Source organism: Larus michahellis, chromosome 2 (assembly GCF_964199755.1).
Source record: "Larus michahellis chromosome 2, bLarMic1.1, whole genome shotgun sequence".
NCBI lineage: Eukaryota > Metazoa > Chordata > Aves > Charadriiformes > Laridae > Larus > Larus michahellis.
This window is the reverse complement of record NC_133897.1, coordinates 23,087,770-23,108,202: the sequence shown is the minus strand read 5'-3', so window position 1 is coordinate 23,108,202 and position 20,433 is coordinate 23,087,770. Positions and strand designations below refer to the sequence as shown.

Here is a 20,433-nt window from a genome sequence, read left to right as displayed (position 1 = left end):
TATTGACAATGCACCATTGCAATAAATTGTGAGAGATAGATACTTCTTTAAACTTTCTTGCCTTTGTAATGTCATAAGCTGGACTGGCCTGCCATTTTCTAAAAATTCATGTTGTATCATTTGCATAAAAACTTAAGGGCGACGTGATGTGTCAGACCAAAAATCTAAATAGTCTAGAGGCCTGTGTCCAAAAGTGGCCACAAGTAGATTACTCGGGAAGACAATAAATGTGGAGCAGGTGTCAAGATGGAAATGAATACTATCTTGTTTTTCTATGTTCAATGTTTTTGTGACTAGGAGAATGGCTGTGGCTAGACAACACTGCAGTGAATTTTGTCAACTGGAATGTAGGAGAACCTTCCCCTCAACAAAACGAGCACTGTGTTGAAATGTATGCAAACAGTGGGTACTGGAATAATATCTATTGCTCTTCCTACAAAGGCTATGTTTGTAAAAAGCCAAAAAGTAAGTGCTACGTTTTGGAATTTGTTTTATGTATGGAGTATACTTCTTGTGTGCTAGTATTAGTGGATGGCTGTTACACAGAGTGCATTTTAGCTGGGAGTTTAGAGGTTTTATGAATGCCAAGAGATGCACATGTACATGCCAACAAAAAGAAAAAATAGCTCTTGTCCGAAAGTAGAAGTGCTGACCAGTGCTCAAGTCCCTTCAGAATTGTTTTAAAAAGATTGTGTTCTTATCTTAACTGTACCTAGTGTATACACTTAACAAGTTTCCCTGTTCTGTATCAATAATTGGTGAGTAATCACAAAGTTAGTCCTGTGCTTTGCGCGCACAAATTTCTATCATCTATTTGAAAATATGTTCCTTAGGGTATCCCCTCTGCTCAGCCTGGGGAATACCCTTTGCTTATTTCCCTCTGGCATTCTCATATGCATGCATTTTCTGAATATGAAGTAGTGTTTCTGTGAGTTGAGTCCTTATGAATTGTGAATTAATGAACAGTTTTGGACCTTTTGTCTCTGTGTTCTCCTGTTTTGAGAAGATGAATGAATGAAAAGCAAAGGCAATAACATGGTTGGAATGTGCTAAACTGGAAGTGTCCTGAAATAATTGAATGTGTAAATTTGACAGTACGGACATCTGTGCGTATGGGTTCCCAAAAATCATCCTAATCATTTCCTTCAGCATGTATTGCAATATCAAAATCTCTTACTAATGTTTACCGAGAAGAGTGAAATGCATGTAGTAGCTGAATTATGCCCACTTCCTCTATAAGACTGGAAATGAAAGAAATTCTGCTATCCTTTCTATAAATTTGGTCTTGTGCAAAATTATTCTTACTTACTCAGATGCTTGTAATGATGACTGTATCTTCTACTGCAAATAGTGCAGAACTGTCAGATGTAACCATCCTTTGGGTGTCTACTTAACTGTCTTCTTACATCATGATTGACAAACAAAAAGGCACTTTATTTTCATTCTCTATCCAGAATCATCATAGGTAGGTAACAAGTGTTAAAATCAATGGCCACACTTCCTTTGACCATTCAGCTCACCTGATTTTGTTGGTACTGGCATTCACCTGTTTTGATACTGAGCCATTTCAAGGAGCTGAAGCAAGTGAAAGCTAATTACTTTTTTTCAGGGTTAACTTCAGCCTGTCTAGCCTCCTGAGCTGGAATGTCATGGAGTCAGACAAACGCCAGTGTCAATGCAAGGACTATACACAGTTGCTCATTCAGAAATAGGACACAATTGAGTCCTACGCTGTCGTAGAAATGCAGCTTGGCTTGGCACAATTTTGCAAAGTGATTTAGGTACAGAGTGATTTTACGTCCACGTGGCAAAGTATGCATCTTCATTTTAAATGATGGCCCAGTTTTCCCAGCAAGCCAGATTTTGTGGTCCATATACTAAATTTTAAATGAGCTATAGACGTTTTAGTTTGGATGCAATACGTGCTAAGACACTTTGGAGTTCATGAGTGATTTCAGTTGTCTGTGTAGGTCAGACATTAAAGTCTCTCAGAAGACCAAATTTATTACACTTGCAATGTTTATATAAGATAACAAATACTGCAAGAATTTGTAATTATATTGAGGATTATGGTTGATCATCTCTGTCCTGAAGATCCTGTGGAGATTTTCTTGTGGTTTTACACTCATGTCAGGATCTGTCTCCACAGAGCTCTTTGTTGTGTCATCTTTTCTGCTAGTTGATGTACATGTTTACACGTGAGACCAGAGTACAATAGACCATTGTGCTGTGCCTTTTGTTAGGTGTATATAGCTTTGTATGGACTAAACCCAAGTGTTTTCAGTATTTAGTAGTATGTATTACCATATATTTCTCTGAATGTGATTTTCAGTATGTTCCAAATACAGAAATAAATAATAAATAATATAGAAATAAATAGCAGAATAATATAATAATATAATTCTTTTTTAATGTTTTGAAATGCCAGCAACTGAAATGCCACCAGCAGCTGAAGTGCCACCAGCTGAAATGCCTACGAAGGGTAAGAATATTGTCTTTCAAGTATACAAAAACTAGTCCTGTGTAAGATCATAAACAGACCAAATCATATTCAGTATTACGTCACTTACATTTTCTGATATACCCAAGTACCACATCTTTTTCCTAGAAGCATATTATTTCCTAGTAGAATACAATATTCTTCATTCAGTGTCCAAGTGCAGATTTGAAAAAATAATAATTAGTGATACAGCATGCAATGTTAGCATTTTAAAATTAATTGCATCTTGCTACCTTTTTCTCTCATTATTTTGAAACAAATGGAACACTTCAGCTTAAAACATCATGCTTTCTAAAGAAACTGTTTCCAGTAATTGTTTAAAGAATGTATAGCGTCCTCTTGATTTCTTTGTATTTGGTTTCAGCAATGACAAAGGACGAGAAGGCTCCTACTCTGAACCACGGTAAAACAGGAGTTGTAGTTATTGTTATCATCCTCATCCTAGTTGGAAGTGGCCTTGCAGGCTATTTCTTCTACAAAAGAAGAAAGAATCGCTTGTCAACAAATGACAGCTTTGAGAACAATTTGTATTTTAATAGTGATGCAGTTCCTGGAACGAGTGACACAAAAGATCTTGTGACCAACATAGAACAGAATGAACATGCGACACTGTAATGTAATAAGATATAATGTAATATGTAATGTAAAATGTAATGTAATAAAATAAAATGTGCCTTGTTTTAATAAAATTATGCAATTAGAATTAAGCCAAAGCTATTTTCTCATGTGCAAATACTGTAGTAGCCAGTTTCAGTGTGTGCGTAATGTTATATACAGCTGTTACTTTGTTTTGTAACCATTGTATAATGTGTAAGGTTTCAGATCTCACGATTTGATGACCCACACTCACCAGTGTGGGTCTTGCAAAAAGAGGTTACTAAATGGAACAGTAGAAATGGATGCAATAAAGGAAGTAAAATGTAGATAGATCCACTTGAGAAGGCTCCCAAGATTTGAAGTTTGCACCAGATTTATTTCAAGCCATGCTCATGCACAGATTCTCCAAGCTATTCAGCAAACATCTCTCTAATTCTATCACCTTTCAAGTATTCGTAGGGGCTTAGCTACAGGGGTAAGTTTCTCTGTATTTAGGCACATCCTCTTTGAACCATGTGGGGAAAAAATCCTTTTATGATATAATTTCAGTTCCCACAATTTCACACAACATAAAGAACCAAATATGTAGTTCTTGTAGTTTCTGTTCTAGGATTTAATCATGTAGAATCTGGGGACAGACCTCTGGAATAGAAAAGTGCGGTTGGTGTTAACTCCTGGTTTTGTGGCTGGACACAAGTGGGTTTGTCTGGGAGAGGTAATGAAGGTCGTGGCAAAACTTCCTTATTACCAGGACGACAGTTCCCGATGTGAGGGAGGAACATGATCTATGCGTGTCCTGAAGGTTTATAGGAACACTGGATAGTTCTGGTGATCGCGTTGGTGCTGCTCTCCTGCAACCTCTCAATAAGTAGCATAGGTTCGTGGGGGTGTGCTGGAAGTCAAGCACAATATAGCTTTACCAATGTATTAGTTACTGCTGCTTTTATTTCCGTTCTAAAATGGCTAGATCTGTTACCATTTTTGGAAATCTTAGATTCCCCAACGTGGAGTTTATATCGCTAATTTTCATGAATCTTGTAAAATGTAAACCATGCATGATTCCTCACTTGCATACAAAGGTTTGCAAGGTTTCATTTTGTGGTTTCAGATTTTGTTCTGTGAAATAAACAGTAACTAGCTTTGATTTTTTAAATTTTTTTTTTTTTCATTTTACAGTCTTGTTTATATAAGACTCTGTAAGAGGGTAAAGGTAAAAAGGAGATGATATAACTGTGGAGACATTTAATCCAAAGTTGGGATCAGGTAATATATTGACCATATTTTCCTGGATCTGTCCGGGGGATGTCTGCTTAAAACCAAGACAAAAATGTCAGCTGAGTGATTTAGTAAAAAGCTTAAATTACATACATATGCAGGTAAGATGGGGATATTTGTCCTGGAACTCCTCTTCTCCTCTGGCTCTGCTTCCATTCTCCCAGTTATTTTCTTACCTCTGGTCCTACTGCTGTTTCTATTTTTAATGCCCAGTTGTTTGATCATGTCTGTTCAAGGAGTAGCACTGCTAATGGTTCTTCATGCCACCTGATGTGGCTTATGTGCTAGAAACCTGACTGACTGATTAATGATGGATAGGATGATGTCCTGGTGGATGAGAAGCTCAACATGAGCCGGCAGTGTGAGCTCACAGCCCAGAAAGCCAACCGCATCCTGGGCTGCATCAAAAGAAACGTGGCCAGCAGGTCAAGGGATGTGATTCTACCCCTTTGCTCTGGTGAGAACCCACCTGGAATACTGTGACCAGCTTTGGAGTCCCTAACATAAGAAGGACATGGACCTGTTGGAACGGGTCCACAGGAGGAGGGTCACAAAGACGATCAGAGGACTGGAGCACCTCTCCTACGAAGACAGACTGAGAGAGCTGGGGTTGTTCAGCCTGGAGAAGAGAAGGCTCCAGGGAGACCTCATTGTGGCCTTCTAATAACTCAAGTGGGCCTACAGGAAAGATGGGGAGGGGACTTTTTATCAGGCAGTGAAGCTATAGGACAAGGGGTAACAGTTTTAAACTGAAAGAGGGCAAATTTAGATTAGATATTAGGAAGAAATTCTTTACTGTGAGGGTGGTGAGGCACTGGAACAGGTTGCCCAGGGAGATTGTGGATGCCCCATCCTGGAAGTGTTCAAGGCCAGGCTGGGTGAGGCTTTGAGCAGCCTGGTCTGGTGGGAGGTGTCCCTGCCCATGGCAGTGGGGTTGGTACTAGATGATCCTGAAGGTCCCTTCCAACCCGAACCATTCTGTGATTCTATGTTGTTTCAATGATATGGAGAGGTGGTGCCAACTGGAAAAGTATGTGAAAGGGACGGTGAAAGGTGGGGAGGCCCTGACTGGAACCCCGGCCTCACCGCTCTGGCTGTTGTGCAAACAAGTAGGTGCAGTCCCTGCCCAAAAGAAGCACAGTCCTGCTCTGGGGCCCTGCGCAATCTTGAGGCAATGTCTGCACACCGAGTGGTTCTGCTGGATAACATTTCATCACACGTGTATATGCAAATGCATGATTGGCAAGAAAATAATGATTGAGAGGGTGTCTCATTTCTGGTGCTTTGCCATAATTATCAGGTACATCTCTACAGCTAAAGAGTGTGTCGTGGTTTAACCCCAGCCAGCAAGTCGGCACCACGCAGCTGCTCGCTCAGTCCTCCCCGGTGGGATGGGGGAGAGAATCAGAAGAGTAAAAGTGAGAGAACTCATGGGTTGAGATAAAGGCAGTTTAATAGGTAAAGCAAAAGCCACGCTCTCAAGCAAAGCAAAACAACGAATTAGTTCGCTGCTTCCCATCAGCAGGCAGGTGTTCAGCCATCTCCAGGAAATCAGGGCTCTGTCATGCCTAACAGTTACTTGGGAAGACAAATGCCATCACACCAAATGTCCCCCCTTCCTTCTTCTTCCCCCAGCTTTCTATGCTGAGCATGACGTCACATTGGCATATCCCTTTGGCCACTTTGGGTCAGCTGTCCTGGCTGTGTCCCCTCCCAACTTCTTGGGTGTCACCTGCCTTCTTGTTGGCAGGCCAGTAAGAGAAGCTGAAAAGGTCTTGGCTGCTCAGCAACAGCTAACAGATTAGTGTGTTATCAACGTTATCCTTGTCCTAAATCCCAAACACAGCACTATACCAGCTGCTAGGAAGAAAATGAACTGTATCCCAGCCGAAAACGAGTGCTAGGGAGAGAACCCAGCTACTGGAGCCTGGATTGTCCTGAGCTCATTCACCTGCTTATACTGCCTGAAACCCAGCATCATCTTCGAGTTGAAGAGCATTACAAATGCCGTGCTAGTTACTAGCTGGCAGTAGGTGTAGCTGCTTCTGTGAAATGCCGTGTCTGTTCCGCTCTCATGTCCAAATGGGTACAGAAAAAATAAAGGAGGTTCCAAATCAGAAGCTCTACTCTGAAGGTGGATCTACTCTGCCTGCTCATTCTAGAAAGGGTGTGAGTGAAAAAGACTCAAAAGATTTTTCAGAGGAGGAGATTTAAGCTGCATATCTTTCTGTCCCTCCTCTCGCAATACAATGGAGTTGAAGCAAGTTTCCCATTAAAAAGAGCAAACATGGAAGCAGTGGCACTTGCAGCACAGGAAATCGTTATCAGTAAGCTGAAGGTCACATGGATACTTTATACACAAATTCCAATACGAATTTTTGAATGGAATGTAGCATCACTACCATAAGTGATGGATAGAAAAGGAAATTTTCAACTGATCACTAATAATTCATATCCATAATCCTCTGATTCTGCCAAGATTTCTTATGTTTGACCTTGGCGGTTTAGAGAAATGAAAGAGAAAATAATTTGACACATAGCACGAAAATATATCATGAAAGTGCTTTATGTTGCTCTTCCAGTATGGTTTGAGCCTGTCTAGAGAAATGTCAAGGTTGTTCACTCTCTGGGGTTTTTTTAGGCTAGAATGTTTCTACTGAGATTTAGAGTGTGTCTTTTTTTTAAAAAAAAAAAAACAAACCCAAACAGTATTTTCAGTTGGAGACTGCAATTGTTCTATATGTGGAGATTCTGGGTTGAAATCTTATATCAAGTTGTAGCAGGCTAAATGACCACAAAAATCCTTTGAGATTTTAATACCAGTGTTTTTTGAAAATGAATTATTTAGCTTCTGTAGGGAAGCATCTGGTTGAACCCGGATGGACTCGCCCATCCATTTCTGTGGGCAGCTGAGGAATGACTTGATGGCAACATTTGATAGTGTTTAAAGGTTTGTCTCGTTGCACATCGCTACGTTTCTTGACACCCTTGCGCTTAATTTTCGTTTCCCCTTTTCTCCAGAAGAGTTCAGACTTCAGAGGAAAGGTGGTGAATCTGCACACTGTGAGTGTGACTTCCTGCCTGGGAGCAGAGATTGCCAAGGGAACAATGCTGACTCAACACAAAACCCAGCGGCCTTTCTTCCTCGCCACTTCTAAAATTTCAGGCTGTGCCTTGTAAAGTGGGAGATGCCGGATTACATCTTTGCAATCTCCCGATTTTCGTTCCCACTTTCTGGGCTGTGAGGGGGTCTGCTCAGACCAACATACAAACCCTGAGGGGAAGCTGACCTTAGTATGCTTTACTCTTTTTCGGGCTCTCTCAGCAGATCGTCGATAACAGTCCTTCATCAAACACCAGTCTTTCTTCAGATCTTTCTTCTTTTTCCCTACTGTAATTGTACTTGTTGCCTCTCAGTAGCTTTGGCGATGCTGAGGTGTACAGCAGAACAAGAAGACATTACATTTCTCCTGCCTAAATAATAAATAAGAATATTTTTTTCCATCTGCATGTCTGGAGCTCCTGAACAAGGAAGCAAGGAAAGTTGGAAAGTTGAGCTTGCAGAGCCAAGCGTTCCCGTGTTGGGAAGTTCCAGAATGCTTTGCTCCAGATTCAGTGCAGCCATCTTTGCATGAGCATCGTAATTCCCTGAGCAATTGACCACCTGCTGCTTTGTTAAGGCAGGCCTCTCTTTTCTCTCACTTTCCTCAGGTCTCAGTGGCCTTCTCAGGCCATTTTTAGGTCTAGCTGTATCTGCTGGCCTTCAGGTCCCACTATTTTGTTTCATTCTTGTAATTCTTATTCTGCTGTAATTCCTTGTGTACCTTTTTAGACCCAATGAGTTTTGAATCTGCATCTGAGTTAGAACAACAGAAGCAGGATCCCATATCTTCATGCAGGTGTCCAGTTTTCATTGCCCACAACAGGAGCAATTTTCAGGGAAGGACCCTAAAAAGTATTTGCTGCAAATATAATATTGTGGATGTTATTCCAAACCAGCCTCTCCAGAATTGTAGGAACTGAAATTTTTCAAAGGCCGTACGCAAAAAGGGATGTAAACCTTCCACAGGAATGCCTTTTCTCTTCCCTACCCTCTACATATTTCTGATTCTTTTACCTATCATGAAGGAAAGAGCTTCTTCAAAGTAAACATCAGAATTTTGTTAGAATGCCTGGAGGGTGTGCACTTTAGGGGGTACAAACTTTCACAGACCAGCCGGATGAAAAATGTGGCATTATTCCTTCCGAGTTTAATTTTCCTCTCCAGCAATAATTGAAAATCCACCATTTTCTGGTTACAAATTATTTTCTTCTTAGAATTGTGTGGTTTCTTTTCAGAATTTCTTCAGCTGTTGCTGTCAGTTTGGGTACATTGATCCTCCATATAGTCAGGAACAGAGCAAAAGGAGAGCCAGGTACCTCCTGAAGAGCACAGGTCCTGTTTTCTACAGCTTTTCTCTTTTCTGTGGAACTGCAGACATGGGAAATTCTGGTTGTCTTTGATTCCAGTGTCATAGTTACTTGATTTGCATGCTGTCCCAGCCAATTATTCATAGTACTGCTTTGCACTCTGGCTTTTTTTCATCAGTTATTGATATAGAAAAATCTTCCTTTTCTTTTTTACTTCTTTTCTTTGTTTCTGGTAAAGAGACATTTGTGTCACCTTCTTCATAAAAGTAACGATCCTGAATTGTAAGGTGTGTTTCCAATAATCCTCACTACAATGTTACCTCTTAGCTCTCATATTTCCATGGAAGAGAAAACTTTTATAAAGTAGAGAAACTAGCTTAGAAAGCAAAGTTTATTCATTAACGTATTATTTCAAAATTACTCATGTGACATGATGCAGTTCCTTATTTGCAGCTCAGAACTTCCCTCTATCTGTCAGACCTTAAAAACTGAGAAGGATTTGTCAGTCTGGTTCAGTGCAGAAGAGTTTTCTTGCAAGGCACAGATTTGGTCTTCAGCATCAATTTGAGGTGAAGGGAGAAGGGAGTGAGGCATTTGGCCATGGCTGTCTACCTGCTCCTGATTTTTCTCTTTTCCTTCAGCACATCTCTTCAAATGCCTGGTAAGTCTCTGTCCTCTGCTGACTATGGAGGTTTGCAAGTTCTTTCACGTGCTTTCCTGATGTCCTCCTTGGTGGACAGTGAGGTTAGAGCTAGTCACAGCATGTAAGACGAAACAGTTTTATTCAGCTCTTAAATTTGGTGGTATCTGTACAGGCGTTCTGTTTCCTTAACCCAGTTTTCAAGGTGGCGTATGGGTGGCAGAAATATGCTAACAGATGTGGGCATAACCTAGGCAGCGCTGATTCTTGAAAAATCCGCCAGCTGAATGTGGACAAAAATTGATGTGAAATTACTCCATTGGAGATTAGAGCAGCTCCGGTGGACAGGGCAGTGTCCTCTCAGCATGCACAGAACCACGGGCAGGTGTGTGCCTGGAGCTTCTTATACAGCTTATGTAGAATATGGTACACTAACCATTGCATGTTGGAGTCCTGTTTCCAAGCTCACAGCTTTAGGAAGGACCTTAAGAGATTCTGCCTGTTAGATTTCATACACTGCTACAGCTGAGAGGAAAAAAAATGATGCTGTATCTGCAGCTCCTTCCCCCAAGAAGCTCCCAGCCAGAGAACTGTAGGATTCCAGTGCTATTGCTTGAATAGCAGCAGGGACTAACCAACAATGCTGATCTGATCCACTAGAGGAGAATTTCTTGTGTTCCTGGGTGAGACCAAGCTGGTTCTATCCCATCCTCTGCTAACTTTCTGGAGAACTGCTGCAGCAGGAGAGCTGTGCCAGGGGAAATGGCATTTGGCTTGTTCAGGACTGCAGCCTTTCAGAGAAACATCACCGAGGCTGTTCAACCACTCCCTGGCAGCCCTGAGGGGTGGAGGTGGGGGGCTATGAAGCCCCGTTGAACTATTCCACCCATGGCAAGAAACCTTGCCTGGTGGTAAAGCTCAATGGTACAGCAGAGCCAGTTGGCTGATGTTGCTGTCGCTTAGAGGGGAGTTAAGGGCTACAAGGAGAGCTCAAAAAATAGTCAAGGTTTGGAGCAGGCTGAAGTTGTGCCACTTTTTTGAAGCTGGTCTTAAGAAACACAACCCTGTTGTGCAGCGTCTCAGGTTTCTATTTACAAGTGTAGCTATTAATGGCACTTAGGATATTTAGTTAGCTTAGCTGTGCTCAGAACTGAAGTGATGATGCTGCAAGTTGTGGCTTCCCTCCTAAGAAACTCACAAGTTGAACTCTGTGAAGAAATGATTTTTTGCACGGTTGCCAAAAGACTCCGAAATAATTAACCAAAAATGAAAAATACCCCACTTTGCTTGATGAGCTGAAAACCACAATGTCATTCTGGGCCATTCAAAAATAATTGAATTTTGAGTATGGGAAATATTTTTTAATAGTTCGAAAGCAAAAAGCCCTTTTACGTGCAAAATTAAAGCCTGTTTAATATGCTGTGTGGTGGTGGAACTTTGAAGAACTCAGGAAATTTAATAGAGGTCATTTCTGAATGGCATTTGATAACAATGTGCTTTAAGGAGGGATGTGAAGAAGAGCAATTTCTCTTGGAAGAGCTATATTTTCTGCTTCTGTGTTGCTCCCATCTTAAGAGCGTTTTGATGAATATCCTTCATACTCATGATGAACTTCCCTTGATTTCTTTATATACTCTGTATATTCAATTTTTTGTTGTAGCAGACTGTCTAACAGCAAGTAGCTGATTTATCTCCTATGAAATCTCTCCTCAAATGCTTGCATTCTCATTTTATTTTACAGATAGTGGAATATTTTCAATCTATAATGAAGATAGCAAGCTCTGCGCCCAAGCTCAGAACTCTAGCTCAGTCGTAACTACTACTTGTGATGAGCACAATGAGTTTCAAAAGTTCAGGTGGGTCTCTGCCACGCAGCTGCTGAGCGTGGCCCTCAAGCTGTGCCTGGGAGTGCTCACCAAGGATGAGGAGGCTGCCATCACGTTGGAATCCTGTAACAGGACCAATGAGCTCCAGTGGTGGGAATGTAGAAATGAGACCCTTGCAACCCACGGCAAGGATTTGTTTTTCAACTATGGCAAAGGGAAGGGGAAGAAAATCAGGTTGTCCAAAGTATCGGGCAAAGGGAGCAGGTGGAAAATCCATGGAACCACAGACAGCGTGTGCTCCCAGCGCTATGAGGGTGAGTAATGAAAATTAATCTCTATTTCTAGGTAACTTGGCTGCCCCTATTTACAAAGCATTCCACCACCTGCTTGTCGTGCAGCAACCCTTTTCCTATAGTGACATCAGAATGCAGAGATGACTACAAAGAGGGAGTAGAAATGCAAGGCAAATAAGACCGTATACACTTCTGCATAACTTGGAAAGTGCAGTTGTGCCAAATGTAATAATAAAATGACAAAGGTCTATGCTGTCACCATAAGGGAGAATGGGAATTCTGATTGTACAGCAACAACGGGAGGAAATCAATGACTGTTTCAAAATACGTCTGATCAACTTTTAGGAGTGGCAATTGTGCTATATTTAAGTATTTATTGCTGCTATTACCTGGTTTGACCATGTGCGACCTCTAAGTTGAAGTTAATTTCTAGTTAGCATAGAGGTAATCCACTTTTAACAGCATTTACCTAGTGTTTCCCAGGCCCAGCAAGAAGAAAAAGTAGGAAAAAGCAAAAGGAAAAACAATACTTAAAGGTTTAGGAGGCAGTAAGTCCTAACGCCTTGACAAAGGACTGCCGGAAAGTCAGATCTCCTTTTCCTGCACTATTATCCTTCTTGGGATATGTAGAGTGGGCATCCCGCTGGTAGGGTGGGAAGTTAAATAGCAAGGGATAAAGTTTTTGCTGTGCCCTACAACAGTTCCAGCTGGAATTACTTCTGTCGTAATTTTGTTCAGATAGCAGCAAATTAGACTGCATAGAGATGGGAACGCCACTTCCCAGCGGAGTCACTTGCAAATTTGAGATAAAACTTCCTTTTATGAAGACTAATAAAATATTCTGATATCTCCTTTCCAGGCCTCTCCAACCACACAGGGAAAACAAAAAAAAAAAGATCCCAAGCATCATCCATGGGCAGATTGTATGTATGCAAAGGGAGAAGCTGAGTCACAAGCACCACCGACACAGTAGTCCAGATAGCAATGAAAAGAAAAAATTAGTCAGAAATTAGTCTGAGGGCCAAATAAGGCTTGTTTGAGAGTCTTAATTCTGAATATCTTGCCATAGCCATGTCTAATTGGCACGGCAGCCTTGGAAGGCTTTGTAGTAAATGAAACACTGACGTGTTGAGCTCTCTCACAACTCAGCTGTGTCCATAGAGAGCTGCCTATGAGCACACACTGTGGTGAACATCTGATACCAACTGACTACTGTTGCTCTATGTTTCTCTCCGCAGATATCTATACACTGGGAGGAAACGCCTTTGGCGCACCTTGCGTGTTCCCTTTCAAGTTCAACGGTAAATGGCACGCTGAGTGCATCCCTCGGAGTGATGATGCAGGCTCTTTCTGGTGTGCCACTTCTTCAGATTTTGATAAAGACCAATTGTTTGGAAATTGCCCAGTGAAAGGTAATTTATTTATAAAGACTTCAGGAAACCAACAGTTTCATCCACTCTCACGGTCAATATCTCCTTGGGATGTGGAAGTAGCATCGGACAGTGAGCTGGACTCTGGCTAGCCTAGTTCACTGGTGAGCTCTGCAATGATAAAATGAGCTATCTGCTCTTCACTCTCACTGTTTTTCCAGCTGAGATGAGGAGTAGTCCTACAGTGTTCCCGAGACTGGTACGTACGGGGAGAATTGTGAGGGTGGTGACTGGGACTGACGGAAGAGAAAACCCCTAGGACTTGGTGAGAAGAAAGGCAAGGCAAATGAAAGGCAGAAAGAAGTGAAATGGATGAGGAAGGTGAGATATCAGGAAGCAGGAGGCAGTGGTGTATCACAGGATGGAGCAGAGAACAGGGGGGCTGGAGTGAATGGAAGGGTGCAGGACACGGGCAGTGACCTTCACTTGCCTTTGGTGTTCCTTACGCCTACAAATCACCCAACACAGCTTTCCAGTAACCCCAGCACAAATACCCTAACCCTTCACCCCTGCTTCACATCTGATTGGAAATTACAATTTCTGTCATGTTGGGAGGCCTGGGGGAGCATAAGAGAAGTCCCAGGGTAAGAAACTGTTGTGGAGACCAAGATTTTCTGTATAGGGAACAGGGAAATGTGTGTGTACAGGTAGAATATAACAGTAAGTGCGTTAACATGGCTTGAACTGTGAGAAAAGTAGATGAGTTACATAAATAAAAAAGAATAGGCTGAATGTAGAAAAATTAGGATTGTAAGGAGAAATAATTCCTTATGTTACTAATGTATTATTAATATTGAATGGACAAGTATACATGTGGGGAAAGCTATGTATAAAAACTTAGTAAATCATACAGTTATGGAGTTTTAGTCTGCGATGAAGATTTTATTTTCTACATTATCAAGTGTGATTATCTTGTCAAGGTGCTGTTACCGTGTTTTATAGACACCATCCACAAGGACCTTTGGAAAACAAATCCTGTGACAGAGACCCACTATCAGATAAACTCAGAGTCGCTTTTGACATGGCACCAGGCAAGAAAAAGCTGCCACCAGCAGAATGCAGAATTACTAAGTGTCACAGACCTTCATGAAGGAATGTATCTATTAGGTAAAGTAAAAAAAAAAAAACACAAATTAGTGCATATGGTTAAAATGTAGGTCAGCTCCAAGAGCTTTAATATGGATTCTTGTATATACCTTGTGAAAATAGGTCTTAGTGACACTTTCTCACAAAAAAATGTATTAAAATAGGGGAAAAATCTAACCTATATTAAAAAAATCTACTATGACGCTTTTTCCACACTTTAAAATTTTATTTCAAGTTTTATTGAACAACTTACAAAATCAGAGGCATTTAATAACTTGACTGTTGGTTTCTTTTGGCCATTTAGGGCTCACCAGTGACCTGGGTGTCAACGCAAAGCTCTGGACTGGTCTTTTCAGTGCACTCAACAGTGGCTGGCAGTGGGTTGGGGGAAGTCCTTTCAGATACCTGAACTGGGCTCCAGGTAAGTGCACTGTTCTGAAACGACGATCAGTGTCTGGGCCAAAACTCTCTTCTCTTCCCCAAATTCCTGTTACCTTATTCCTTTGGTTTCACAGAATTTTCACAGATTACAGGGGATTATGGGAACGGTAGGATATTGCAGTAATAGGGATGACACCAGAGATGAATCACCATTAATTCTGAATTTCCCAGAAAAAGCGGATAACTCATCTAGAGAAAACAGTTAAAACCAAATATCTACAGCTCATTCTGTATTTTTTTTTCCATCCGCAATTTTCTCATCAGGCATATTACTCAAACAAAAGGCTCATGAAAAAATATATAAAGAGAATGTAAAGAAAACAGAAAAAAAAACTGAAGAAAAACATTGCATAAAAAATATTTTCACTTGTTCTTCTCAGTCACTGCTTATGACGTTTATCTGATATACATTATCTTACTAAGATTCCACTCTTTTCTTAGGATCTAAGTCACCATCTTGCATGCTGCCATATTATGTATTTTCATAATAGCTGTTGTGACTACAGGGAAATCCAAAGGGCGAGCACTCCTGTGGAATTAAACAGGCATTTCCTGTCCAGTGTTTAACAGTAAAGGATGCTGAGTTGTTTGCAATACTACCAACCTATAAGGAATTTATATAAAAGCTTAATTTCTATCAAGTTTGGGGTTTTTTTCTGCATGCTGCAGGACTTCAAACACACTGGATTTCTTCTTAAGCAGTGCATGGGAGAAGGGCAGGTCTCATGTTTGAAATGTCGGCCCTCTCGGCCGTCCCAGTGGTGCTCCCTCCTCTCCTCTCTTGGGAAGAATAAAGCCAGTGGCTTTGCAGCTGCAAAAGACTTGTGTGTTCCCTCCTGTGATGAGGTGAAAATTTCCAGTGAGGTGAAAATCCCACAGAGCGATTGTCTGCATGTTGTGTCTCTTCCCTAAAGGAAATCCCTCTGTGGAATCTGGAAAAATATGTGGGACGTTCCAAGGTAGGAACGGCAAATGGGAAAACCAGATGTGTGACCAGAAACTGGGATATATCTGCCAAAAGAGAAACTCCTCTTCAGATTCCTCCACTATTGCCTCAGGTGAGTTGGTCAAAAAATAAGGCTAATTTTGCAGTGAGTAAGAAATACTGGGAAGATGCCATATATGACATGACAATGTATTGTCAAAACAAAAGGGTTATGTTTGTTGACCTGGGTCAAACGCTGAGAAGACTGTAATTTTCTGTCTCATTTTAAAGATGATGTCTAGATGTTGTTCATCATTTTGAAAAGATCCCAGGGTGCTAAAGAAGGCAGGATTATGTATTTGGTCATGTTATCCAGGCCACAAAATACTGGTGAATATCCCGTGCTCTGAAAAATACGCTAAAAATGTGTTCTGCAAAAAGATGTGAGCCAGAGTTCATTTTCCCCCTGCTCTCTCTGACTCTTTTTGCTCTCTTCTGAAAGGAAAAATTCAGAATATGAGGCTGGCACATTTTCCCAATTGAGTTCCCTTTCCACCTGAGGCAAACTAGATCTTATCCATGTGAAGGAAATGGCGTGCAGTTACTCCACCTGGGAATTCCCAGCATGTTACTAACTCTGCAGTAACTTCCTCAACTACATATACACTAGTATATAAGATTATTCTCTGGTTTTGGGGATGAAAGGTACATCATAGCTGGCATCCTGTACATTCTGGCCGCATCCAGACAGCTTACTGGGAATGGTTTCCGACCCATGCTAACCTCCAAACTGTGTCTGGATGTTGCCTAGGGAAATGCAAGTTGGCACAGGTCAAAACCACGTCCAGGGAGCACTGAACAATGTGGTTGATCACACGCTAATGCTGGGTGCACATCCTGCCCTCTTCAGTTTCCTTTATAGGACCAGACCATGAGAACCTTCAAAGTAGTGGAAGATGGTTGGCCACACTAAATCCACACCAAGAAACAGCCGCTGCACAAAGTGTGTAGCATTTCTGTGCAGCTGGCATTTCTGACACGTCTGGTATAACATAAACGTGTCTGGGCTCTCTGATATATGGTTTGGGCTTTGCAGGAGCTCCAACTGGTTCTCCAGCAATTGGTGTTTCCTGAGAAAAAATGTACAAACTCTCCAGAATTCACCAAGATGAAGTCCCTAGGTAGGAAAAGAGGTGCTTTTCTGTAAAACCTGGCTGTACCCAGAGCCTCAGTGAGGGGAGTTTAACATGGAGTTGTGCCCTGAAAGTTTTCCTGACGAATTACTAGGTAGTTATTTCATTCTTTAAAAGAGTTTTTGGGTAGTTCCCAGCACAACTGGGATGGAAAAATCTGGTTTGTCTTCTTTGTGATCCTCAGACTTTTGTTTCTCTCCCCTGCCCGTATGGGCTCCAACATTTAAAATTCAAGTCAGTACAGGTCATATTCTTTTTGATTAAAAGAAAGCACTGAACAGGACTGCTCATTAATCCTTTGAAATAACTTTTTTTTAGGTGACTTAAAGCATTTTAAGTGCCCCAGGGAATGGGTAGCCTATGCAGGTCATTGCTATAGAATTTACAGAACACCCAAAATATGGAAGGAAGCCCAGTCTTCCTGTAGAAAAGAAGATGGAGACCTGGCGAGTATTCATACTATTGAGGAATACAGTTTTACAGTATCTCAGCTTGGGTACAGTGAGTATTCCTGCAGGTCACTTTTTAATCTGGAATTACACTACTGTTATTATCCATTTAATCGTTGTAACCTTGATCTTAACAGTTTTTTAAAAAGGCTTTGTTCATTTGAAAGTGTGTGTGAGATGTGTTTGTTCCACGTTAAGCCATACCCGTACCTACAATTACCTTTGTGTCCCCAGAGCCAGACGATGAGCTGTGGATTGGTCTAAATGACTTCAGGGTTCAAATGTATTTTGAATGGAGTGATGGGACACCTGTGACTTACACCAAATGGCATCACGGAGAGCCGACCCACACACGGAATAAGGCAGACTGCATCGTGATGAAGGGAGAGGTAAAAATTCCTCTCCTACTTTCATGCTTTCTTCTGTCCTTTGTGCTCCCCCAAAAGCAAAACATCTGTGACAAAACAAAACCAAAAAAAATGTAAGAAGGGACAAGGATTTTAAAGGGTTTTAGGAACTTGGTTTAATTCAGAATATCTCAGTGTGGAGGGAGACTGGAGAGCAGATCTAGGAAGGTGTATGGTGGAGCACCAGGAGCGATGCACCGCGCTGAGACTTGGTCTGCTCTGCAACAGTTACAACAAATCTCCCATCTGAAATTGGTTGAAGTAACTCGTCATCCACATTCAACGTGGCTGTTCACAGCTGCGTAGTAGATTCTTGGAGCAGGGACTTTCTTACGTTTCCCCTAAAACACCTAAAACACCTAAAACACAGGTTTATTGGAAGCTCATATTACTGGAGGTGGAAAAAAATTAGGTACAATAGAATCAGCATAAAATGACATATCTTAATACTATGGAAAAAGACTTAAATTATACATTTTTCATATTTTTCATAATAAATACTATGCTGGTGAGAATAGAGTGGAACAGCATGTTTCCTTCCTGCTCTCGTCAGTCGCTGAACCTTTAATACATGCAGCCCCCGTTCCCACAGCTCTGAGGGAAGGTGTCCCTCACTGTCTTTATTGTGTTCCCTATTTGGAGAAAGCATCCGGGCAAGGAAGAGAGCTGAAACAGCCTCAGCCAAGGGAAGAAAGAGGTGCTCTCTCTGAGGATGGTGAATACTCCTGTTCGATCTGGATTTTCTCTAGATTTCATTTCTCCTTCTGGTTTCTTCCTCAGGATGGATCCTGGGCTGACAGTGCTTGTGAAACCAAACTCGGCTACGTCTGTAAAAGAAAACCGTTGGCAGAAGAATCAGGGGAAGCTGAGGTTACTCACCCGGGCTGCCAGAAAGTAAGTGTAAAACAAAAGCAGTGAAAGGTCGGTGCATCTCACTTTCATCCCCATGATAGTGAGTATCACAGAAGTCAATTATTTTGACTGTTCTTGGTGGAGCCCTAAAAAGCTGTTAATTTTGTCTGTGTTGTTGATACTTCTCAATATCTTATTGGGAAATTTTTTCTTTCTTTAAACAAAATTTAGGTCAACTTCTTTTTTTTCACCCCCTTACATGCACGCTTCTCTCGGCTCTCTCCCAGCGCAGAACTGGTCACTTTGCCCACAAAAGCTGCCCTCCGTGTGTCGTTGTTGGGTTGCACCCAGCCTCCTCGGTTCCCTCAACCGGCCACAGGAGGCAGGAATATTTGAACTGACTATTTTGCAACTTGTTTGGAGCCTCTTGCAACAGCTACACTTACAGAAAGAGAAAGCAGAGCAGGCTTTACACAAGGAGCCGCACAGCGGCTGTGAGCGTGCTTGCCACCTCCAAGGCATAACCACGGCTTGCTGCTCGCAATGACCCTTTGCGCGTCCTTTCTCGAGGGCCAAGACACACAGCTGCAGTTACAAAAGCTATGTCTGATTATCCTCGTCATTTCTTCTCATGGTTTCTGGGATTCATTTTGACTTGGGGTGGGGTATTAACGTGACTTTCGGAAGTGTACTGTGGTGTGCAGCCTGACAGCCCCTCCCTGCATCTCTGCTGTTGTTGCTGACAGGGCTGGATGAAGCACGGCTTTTACTGCTACTCCGTGGGGCAGTTACCAGCAACATTTGCAGAAGCGAAAAAAATCTGTGAGGAAAACAAAGGTTACCTGGCTTCTGTGAGAGACAGGTATGGAAACGTAATTCTTGTCCTTTCATAAGCACAACCAGGACGGAAGGGCCAAACTGAAACCCCTTCTTACTTCGCAGTTGTTCATAGCGTCTCATGTGACACCACTCCTTTGCTGGAAAATTTATGGTAGAACTGAAGAAGTATTACAAAACATGTCAGGGGCTTGTATGTCATCAATATAAACATTCAAGCCTTTGCTACTACACACCTACACTGTTGTTGACTCCACGAATTAGAAAATGGCGTCAACTTCCCAACAACCCCAAGCTGCCAGATTATTTTAAAATTTATTGAACTAAAAATAAACAGATAAATATAGAACTATTTATTTCCTCTGGATTTGAGCTTTTCATCCTTTCCTATGTAACAGGCAGATCTGGAAACTTACCCTTTTCAGATTAAGAGTAGAATTTTTGCCCCAGAGTAACAAGATTTAAAGATGTAGACCTTATCATAAAGCTCAGTAAAACACTGTAGTACCTATTTATACAGAATGAATAACATATATGCATTAACACAAGTATTGTTTGGCTCATGTTGTTCATCGTGTAGCACAAAAGGAGAATAGAATCACTTTAAATTCTAAACATGATTTACAATACCAAAACATAAAATAAAAACTAATTTATATAAGATTTAGAACTCTTGAAGTAAGATCATTACCCTTGCTTCAATCCGTACATATCTTTTCCCACATATTAACAAATCACCCGAACTTTACCAGATTTAATACAATGAGTCGTTTGAAGAAATGAACAAATTACAATAAAATGCGATACATCTGTTTGGTACTTTTTCTTCACAGATATGAACAAGCTTTTTTGACTTCTGTAATTGGATTCAATCCAGCAAAGTATTTCTGGATCGGTCTCTCAGATGCAGAAGAGCAGGGGACATTCAGGTGGGCCAGTGGGGATGTGGTCACCTTCACCCACTGGAACGCGGGGATGCCTGGTACGTGCCACAAGGGCCACTGAGTTTCTGCTCTGGGGACCCGAGAAGTGAGAGTTTGGAAGCTAAATAGTGGTTTAGAAACTCTACTGGCATAAAGTGGCAAAAACAACTTTGCAACTTTCTGTTTGTGCTAAAGGGATTAAATCAGAGATCATGGTAGCTCCTTCTGGTAGAGCATGTGGGACTGTACGCGTCAGTTGGTATCATTCACTGTTGTTTGGTGGCTTTGATAGGTGGTGATTCATAGCGTAATGTAAAAAGACTTTGATAAAGCTTATTTATGATTTAAT

The 20,433-nt window shown here is 41.5% G+C and overlaps 2 protein-coding genes across 3 annotated transcripts in view; both read left to right on the top strand.

Annotated features, from left to right (window-relative positions):
- The window catches only part of LOC141738714 (macrophage mannose receptor 1-like), a 60,570-nt gene extending 56,320 nt beyond the window's left edge, over positions 1-4,250 (top strand). For both annotated transcript variants that reach the window (XM_074574535.1, XM_074574536.1), the window contains exons 28-30: positions 298-465; positions 2,429-2,482; positions 2,865-4,250. In XM_074574535.1, the coding sequence (XP_074430636.1) occupies positions 298-465; positions 2,429-2,482; positions 2,865-3,115 (473 nt within the window). In that variant the 3' untranslated portion in view covers positions 3,116-4,250. The remainder of the gene's footprint in view (positions 1-297; positions 466-2,428; positions 2,483-2,864) is intronic.
- A 5,041-nt stretch (positions 4,251-9,291) lies between these two features.
- The window catches only part of LOC141738716 (macrophage mannose receptor 1-like), a 35,521-nt gene continuing 24,379 nt past the window's right edge, over positions 9,292-20,433 (top strand). Inside the window, exons 1-11 of the mRNA XM_074574537.1 lie at positions 9,292-9,443; positions 11,164-11,562; positions 12,780-12,953; positions 13,914-14,078; positions 14,362-14,478; positions 15,413-15,556; positions 16,935-17,117; positions 17,300-17,454; positions 18,253-18,366; positions 19,071-19,186; positions 19,995-20,143. Coding sequence (XP_074430638.1) covers positions 9,383-9,443; positions 11,164-11,562; positions 12,780-12,953; positions 13,914-14,078; positions 14,362-14,478; positions 15,413-15,556; positions 16,935-17,117; positions 17,300-17,454; positions 18,253-18,366; positions 19,071-19,186; positions 19,995-20,143 — 1,777 coding nt within the window. The 5' untranslated portion in view covers positions 9,292-9,382. The remainder of the gene's footprint in view (positions 9,444-11,163; positions 11,563-12,779; positions 12,954-13,913; positions 14,079-14,361; positions 14,479-15,412; positions 15,557-16,934; positions 17,118-17,299; positions 17,455-18,252; positions 18,367-19,070; positions 19,187-19,994; positions 20,144-20,433) is intronic.